This window comes from Morone saxatilis, unplaced genomic scaffold, assembly GCF_004916995.1.
Source record: "Morone saxatilis isolate NCDOM2014 unplaced genomic scaffold, NCSU_SB_2.0 Contig16, whole genome shotgun sequence".
NCBI lineage: Eukaryota > Metazoa > Chordata > Actinopteri > Moronidae > Morone > Morone saxatilis.
The window spans coordinates 588,128-595,988 of record NW_023339718.1 but is presented as its reverse complement, the minus strand read 5'-3'; the positions used below and the strand labels follow the sequence as shown (position 1 = coordinate 595,988).

General features: G+C 41.6%; 1 protein-coding gene across 4 annotated transcripts in view; it reads right to left on the bottom strand.

Moving 5' to 3' along the window:
• Positions 1 to 2,123: 2,123 nt before the first annotated feature.
• kif2a (kinesin family member 2A) overlaps positions 2,124 to 7,861 on the bottom strand; it is a gene marked incomplete at its 5' end in the record, with an annotated part of 10,259 nt that continues 4,521 nt past the window's right edge. For 2 of the 4 annotated variants that reach the window (XM_035658520.1, XM_035658521.1), the window contains 15 exon segments: positions 2,124 to 3,081; positions 3,183 to 3,318; positions 3,589 to 3,690; positions 4,026 to 4,173; positions 5,088 to 5,213; positions 5,493 to 5,560; positions 5,655 to 5,765; positions 5,926 to 6,130; positions 6,362 to 6,504; positions 6,593 to 6,684; positions 6,797 to 6,860; positions 7,002 to 7,092; positions 7,299 to 7,461; positions 7,571 to 7,625; positions 7,720 to 7,815. In XM_035658520.1, the coding sequence (XP_035514413.1) occupies positions 2,996 to 3,081; positions 3,183 to 3,318; positions 3,589 to 3,690; positions 4,026 to 4,173; positions 5,088 to 5,213; positions 5,493 to 5,560; positions 5,655 to 5,765; positions 5,926 to 6,130; positions 6,362 to 6,504; positions 6,593 to 6,684; positions 6,797 to 6,860; positions 7,002 to 7,092; positions 7,299 to 7,461; positions 7,571 to 7,625; positions 7,720 to 7,815 (1,686 nt within the window). 4 annotated transcript variants of the gene reach the window in all.

Here is a 7,861-nt window from a genome sequence, read left to right as displayed (position 1 = left end):
GGTGATGTATTAAATGTTCTTACCCAACCAGTAATTCAAAACCAAAAGATATCATTGGCCTTTTTTGGCAGATTACTATTTTGGGAGTTAATGGTGCTCATCTTCACCTTAAGTGTTAAATGCTTTTGTGCCTGTCTCACATTGCTGGTGCTGATTAATGTCGTAAGTGTTTTATTGCCTCTCGCAACTGCATATTACCAACTGGTAAGTACACTTCTGATGGTTTGAAAGTTTGTACCGGAGTCTGTGTGGGACTTGATGCTTTGCTACTGTTGATAGTTGTCTTGAGGGCGTTTTGAGTTTTTGCTGCCCTCTTGTGGTCATAAGTTGCAATTACACTGCAAGTTTTAATTTTACAATATTTTTTATTATGTTATGAAGCTTGACGCAACGTATGGTCACAGTGAGTAATTACAGCTGCACATATACTGATAATAATGGAGAATGTACAGTTGTTTTATGTCTATTGTTAATGTGTAGTTGTAGTTACTCACTGTGGCCAGCAGAGGGCAATGAATGCTTTGTGTAAGTGCGTGAAAATGTGTTAAAGTTAAATAATATGTGTAGTTTATTAGCTGTGCAGATTGTACATAAGACACTATTTGTGTCACGTGTTTTGGCTAAATATCGCCTTCTTTTTTGTTGGTTGTTCTGACCATTCTCTAATATTTTCTGGCACTAAAAGCTTCCTGAAGCACTGAACTACTCTGCAGTAAACGGTTATATTTTGCTAAATAGGCTACCTTTAATAGGCCATCTTTAACTTGCTTCTGCCATGGCATGATATACTTTGTTCAGCAATGTTTTATTATAAAAACCGCTGAACAAAGTATGACTGCTTTTACCCCAAATCACAAGTTTACACTGCCCTCTGGCGGTTACAAAGTGCAACTACATCGCTAGGTTTTTAGTTGTTTTATTTTGAAAGTCTTGACCGGAAATTGTAGTATTATGCTATTACTTCTGTCTTTACTTTTGGTACAGTTTGTGGCTCACCACTGCCCTCCGGTGGCCACAGTGTACAACTACAGCACTGTCTAACGTAATCGGTTAATCTTCAATGTTTATCGTGTTTGCCATGATGCTAACGTTAGTATAATCAACCGTAGTCAAGAGCTATTTTATTATGGTGACTGTTCTCAGTAAATTCAGCTAAACATCCGCCAGTTAACGTTACATTACGAGTTGTAATGGCGGACTGAGTCCACAAGAGGGCAGCAACAACGGACGATTGACTCCACTAACATTATGACAGTTACACAAGACCTCAAAACAAACGGCAGACTGTTTAACACTGTGACCACTGTAATTGTGTGGAACTTAATGTTTAAAATAATCCCAAGTATTTAATACATTGTGTGGCACAGTGACTATCAGTACTGACTGTATTATTGCCAGAAGAAAGAGCAGCTGTAGGACTCAGTTTCACCGCTAGAGGGCAACAAACATGCTTAGTCATGGTGACCGTTGACGCAGCTGTCGTCAAGGTAGACACAGTAGCATACGAATGCTTTCGGTGACAGCCTTTCAAAATAAAACGTAATATAATCGCAGCATTTACGCTTTTGGTGCAACGTGATTGAGTTCATATTTTACTGTAGGTTTTCGGTGTTTATTAGCAGTAGTAATGAAGCCTTAGCACTACATTTATTTGAAACCATTAATTTGTTCAAGAGCATGTTGACATCAGCTGGCCAACCGTGGTGCTGACATTGTACAGGTAATGTCATTTACTGCATGCTGTATATTATCTATATATAAAATACACTTCCTTAATTGTGCAGATTTTGTAACAGTGTCCCTTCAAGCTACTGCTGCATCAACATTTAAGGTAAGAAATAGATTGTTATATATTTATACAGCTATGTGCAGTGTCACCATCACCTCACTACAATACATAAGGTCACGTTGGTCTCTGTGGAGGGTAAACGGGAAGCATCTGTCATGGGTACTGATAGTGCCTAGCTGCTGTCACTATGTGGTGTTTCTCCATATCCTGTAAGATACTTGCTTTATGTATTTAAATTGCTGCAACGTATCTTTACCACCTCTGAGTAGATGGCTTTTTATGGAAGTTACTCAGTCCATTTATTAATTTTATTAACTCACTTTCACAAAGACCATTCAAATGAAACACATGAATCTTTATTTACTTCATCCAGCATTACATCCGGTGCAAACACTGAGCAACATAACCAATGGTAGGTCAGTGGTCTTCACTATACATTTATTAATAGCAGTTTTTCTAGTTTCATTTTTATAACAAAGTGTTAAACAGGGGTGGAAAACATGTTTTACATTTAGTAAGAGTTTTTAAGTCAGTTGCCACATAGAATGACATGGCACAAACTGAAGAAAACTACATGTAAAAACCTCTCAGGGGCACAAGGGGAAAGAAAGACAAAAGGAAGAAGCACAATGTCGTTAAAGGCTTCTTCCACACTGGTAAAAGCTCTGAGAAGGAAGGAAAAGAGAGAAGAGACCGCTTATCATGAGGTATGACTTTACAATGCCAAATGAGGACCTAAAAGCATGAAAATAACCGAGGACAGTGGCATACATACGCTATTACAGAGTGCACATGCAGACATGTCAGCCAGAGCAACCAGAAATCAAATACTGGTTTTGTGCGGTAAAACATGTTCAATGAAGATCTCTTCTAAAACCAGGTCAAAAATGTTCTGTTCAAAAGAAAGTACAAACAAGTATAAAAGAAAATAATTTAAGAACAGAGAGGGGGGAGACTAAATCTTCTCCATGAAAAAAATACTAAAAAGGGAAGGAAGCTATTTTCCTTCCTAAGTTTTCTAAAAGAGACCATAGTGAGTGAATAGCCAGTTTTTGTTAGGAGAGGGATCATAACAAATGCAATTTCTTGAGCCTGTTGGTACATCAGACAGTCCTTTTTATTCACAGCTGCTAGTGACAGCCCGAGTTGTGCCAAACATCTAGTGGTTTCTTCATGTGCCACTTAAACCTCTTCAGCTTCCAGTGTCTAAAGAGCACGTGGCCTCTTGGGATTGATCTGCTTACTGGCTTGCTCCTCCTCCTGGAGCGTAGAGCGGAATGACTTCACTTTGTCTGTTGAAGGAGAGGAAAAGACATCATCATAAAAAAGTAAGTGTGGGGTTTGCTGGAGCAGGATGTTGTGTCAGCAGTGTGTTTCTGTGCTTCAGTCATACCTCGGAGCTCAGTGAGGATTTCTATCTTCTGGTCGAGGATCTGTTCCAGTTGAGTAGCGTATGACTCCACGTCATAATCCACCTCCTCTGTCATCTCCAGCAGCACCTTTTCATCTTCCAGCCACCGGATAGACTCCTGCTCGCAGAGGACACATACAAGAGCATATTTAGTTTATCACAGCCAGAGAGGAAGTGGAGCCAGCACTGAATAATGACCTCTTGAATAGAAAATACAGCTCTATTGTTAAAAAGAGTTACCAAAATGATTAGTCATTAGCAAATATACCTTTTTGCTTAGTCAAAACTGTTGTACGACAGACAATGTACTGCTTTTATTTGATGTTTACAATGTGTGTATATATGTATTTAAAAAAAAAAAGACCTGGAGTATTTAAAGAGTTCTGACCTGGAAAACAGCTCGGTGGTCCTCGAGGACCTGCTCCTCCATCTCCACTAACTGAGACACTGCCTCATGGAAGGTAAAAAGCTGGGGAGACACTTCCTCCTCCTGGGAAACATATTTACAGGGTTGACACGGCTTCAGGAGCAACAAAAACTGAACACAGGACAAACACCTTTTGGAGGTCAACTGCTAAAATCCGGATCACAGTGAACATGAATAATGTCGATTCTTTACAAGTTTCAAACATTTCTGACTTTACAGCCTGTTTACACAACTTTTCTATGATTGAAAGGCTCTATACCAAAATAAGTGACAGGTACTTAATTTACTGGATTGGCCAAAAACAGACATTTCTGTCTAGTTATTTTCTTAATTTTCCACAATATGCTTGCTGTAGACATTCAGTTAAAACAAAAAAAGAGCCGATTATGTGCACTTACATTCTGCTCACAGAGCAGTTTGAGGTCGTCTCTCTGTGGCGAGATACTCAGCCAGTCCTCGTCCAAAAGATCCAGCTGGTTGACAGCGTTGATGTTGGGTCGCCCCCCCTCAATCACTTGGTTGGGGTCCACTGTCAGCTCCTTCACCCTGCAGAGGAAACACTGAGCTGGTCAGGACCGACTGCTTCACAGCAGAGCCCCACTCTGAACACGGTGGATGTTTGATTCGGGGTATGGTGATGTAACTGTGGGGTCAACAGCGTTCACAAATAGCACAGGGTGGTGGTATCATGACAGCAGGGACATCATGCATGAGGAAAGATGACTGTTGGCTGTTTGAACCCTTAAATAATTCTTCTGTTTATTCTCATGATACTAACTACAGTTAGTCTGGTTCACCTGTATAATATCATGTAATCCAATACATACCACCCATAGGAATTTATAATGCTAAGGGCTGGAATCCGGATGGTCAGAGTTCATGTTTAATGAGGCCTCAGAGCTGATGAGGTTTTACTGCAGTGTACCCGACCTGCTGGCACAGCGTTGATTAATTAGGACTATGAGAGGGATTACATGCTCAGAGTTAGCCCAAACAAAAGCTCATCCTGGATTGTTTTACAGAAAAGCTTCATGGACATCAGCTGACACTTCTGCCATGTATTCTCTCTGACTTGTAACACCCAGCTTTCACAGTCGTCCCTGATGGTGTCACACAGGACAAATAAAGACACACCCAATATGGAGAGACGGCTGTATTGTTCTTCAGGAGTCAGCAAATAAAAAGGTTATAACCACAGCTTAGCCAAAGATAAAAGTGAAAGCACAAGCCAAAGCAGGGGAGCAGGATGAAACATGTCATGCAGATGAAAAAGAGGAGGAAAAAGGAAGCATAAGATGACAGTGGAGGTTTTCCACCATGAACAGCTGATAAAGTGAGTGAAAGCTGCTAAAATGAGGTCATGGATGTATACTATAATGTGGTAAATATCTACAGGGAGCGCATGCACTCTGTGTGTTTTGTGTATGTGTGCATTAGTGTGGTTTGGGGGAGTGCTTGACCTGCTGGGAGAGGTAGCAGCAAAGTCATCGAAGTCAAAGGTATTGGTGGGCGAGTGGTCAGAGCGACTCCCCTGACCGCCCTGGGAGAAGGGGATGTCCGACGGACTAATCCCAAACTCCTTCACTCTACACAGCAGCACCGGGCACACCAGCGCACAGAGGAGCAGAGGGCAGGACAGAAGAGGGAAACAAAGCAGGAGAAAGAGAGGAGAGAAGGAATACAAGAGAGTCAGAACTACTGACAGTAGGCAGAGAAATTTACAGCAACAGCTAATATAGCTAATTTCAATCTATGCACAAGCCACTGGGATATTATAGAGGAATTAAAGGAGCTATAATTGTATGTCACTGTAGCATCAAGGTATTTTGTCCATATCACTGTAATATGTCTGTATGTATTCCCACCTGTTGGCGTAGCGTAGTGTGTTGAGGGTATTCTCGCAGGATGTCATACCAGGAGAGATTGTTGCAATCTGTGCAGAGAAAGAGAAGATCATTCAAATGAATAATATCTGGAAGAGATTTGAAGACATGGACGCAGGATATTAATTAAAGATGTGGACTGACCATGCATGTGCGTGAATTTTCCCCAATGAAGGAGTCTCTCAGGACCTGGGTGAGCTTACTGGCTCTGAATGGAGTGTGGGGCTTGTTACGTCCAAGAGCCCTGATACACTCCTGAAACAAAAGCAGACGCATCATATGGTAATTAAAAAAAAAACCCATTTGTAATCACTGTGTGTTTGTTCTGTTCACAAACAAAAAAAATGTTGCAGCTCATGTAGCAGGAAATACATGGTGGTCTAAAATCGAGCTACTGCCATCGCTGCCCACAAACCTTCAGGGCCAACAGGCTTTTGTTGATCTCAGCTCCCTCCAGACGAGTCTGGCGGTCGGCACTCGACGTATCAGCCCCCCTCTCATTCCCTGCGAGGTCAATGAGGGAGAACTTGCCGTGCATCTTCCCCTTCCTCCGAAGAATGATCTGGAATACAGCGTGGCTGCGAGATGAGTGGGCATTGGCTGACGTCTGCCCTGATGTTCTGGGAGTGAGATGAAGGAGAGACAAAGATGAGCAAAGGGCAAAGGGGGGTGAAAAGAACTGCAGCAGAAAAAAACATGGTGTACAAGGAATATGAAGGGTGATGTCATATTTTATTACGAGACATTTGCATAATTGCTTGAGGAAATGTATGATGTGACTGAACAAACATAAGGATTCAAAGTCTTGGAATTACACCGCTAACAATTAGACTGAGCTCCTGCAGTTATACCTGCAGCTGTTTCCCACTTCTATGAGTTTCAGGACGTCCTCTGTGCACTTGACCTCCTTCTCCTGAAGGCCCACAACCTGCACTTGCTGTTTTCCGTCCTCCAGCACCCTCAGCTTAGCTTTACGATTCAGCAGGTCAAACACCTGACAAAGCATACACACAGTCAGCATGGGTTAATGTTGTATTTAGGGTAAAAGGCAAAATCTACACAAATTATTACACATCACTTGCCTTTCCACTGTAGATTTCAAAGAAGGTTGCATACACTTGTAGATCTAACTTCTTGTAGTTGGGTTTCTTCAACATGAGAAATACATCCCGAGCTGTATGAAAACAGATGAGAGACATAAAGTTTTCCAAATTTCTCCAGAGCAAACCCTTTGTAATAAAACAACCAGACACACTTGATTTAAACGCCTTTACTCACTGACTTACCAGCTAAAGCATAAACTCCTTTCGAGCAGTCTTGGTTCTTTCCAGAAAAATCTCCACCCATAGTCTAAAATATTAAACACAAACATTTCACAATACAATACAAGTGAAGAGATATTTTCAAATTATATGCAACCAGAGCAAAACTCTCAACTGGAACAAGTAGGTTTGATCCCTAGATGCTTTTGGCTTTTTCAAGGTAACTCACATGGGTTTTTCCACTGCCTGTCTGCCCATATGCAAAGCAGGTAGCCATGCCCCTCTCAAAAATGGTCTCCACTAGAGGTCTGGCAGTGAACCTGCAGGATAAGAGAACAAATGCATTTACTACTCTGCAAAAGCAAGATACAACATCTAATCATTATGTACACAAACAAGAAACATGTCAGTTACTAATTCAGTTCTGTAAAACAATGCATAATCCTCGTATCGACTAGTGAGGCGCGACTTCTGTGAACTGTTTGCGCAGGAAACGGTTTAGTTTGTTCAATTAGTTGTTACACACCTATAAACCATCTCATTTGTGGTGCTGTCATCAAAGGCGTAGTCAAAGCGGAAGGTCTGGTTCTCCAGGTAGCGGGTGAGGTCCACTTTCTGTTTAGGTTCATGAACCATCACCACGTCCTTACTGGGGATGGTGATCACATCCAAATCCTTCACAGACAACTCTGGAACACAGCAGAGGAAATACTGTCAATCACATTAATACTTAGGAGGAAAACACTTGAAATAGAATATGAAATATAATGTTTGGTCACAAAATCAATGTTACCTTACCTTTCTTGTTGAGGGGACGTTTCCTTACACAAACACATATTCTGTGCTCTTCAATCTGGACAGTGCAACAGAGGACATTTTATTAGATTGTTGCTGAGCATGTGAATCTAACAATCAGGAGAAAAGAGGAAGCTACAGGCTCTACACACCAGATCTGCTGTGGTCAGGGGCCGGTAGTCTAGACTGGCTCGGAAATCTCGGATCATGTACATGATCTCATAGTTAGGAATGGTGGTGTCCACCTCCTGTAGGACGACAAAGAGAGACAGCGTGAGTTTCCATCTTTTCCAC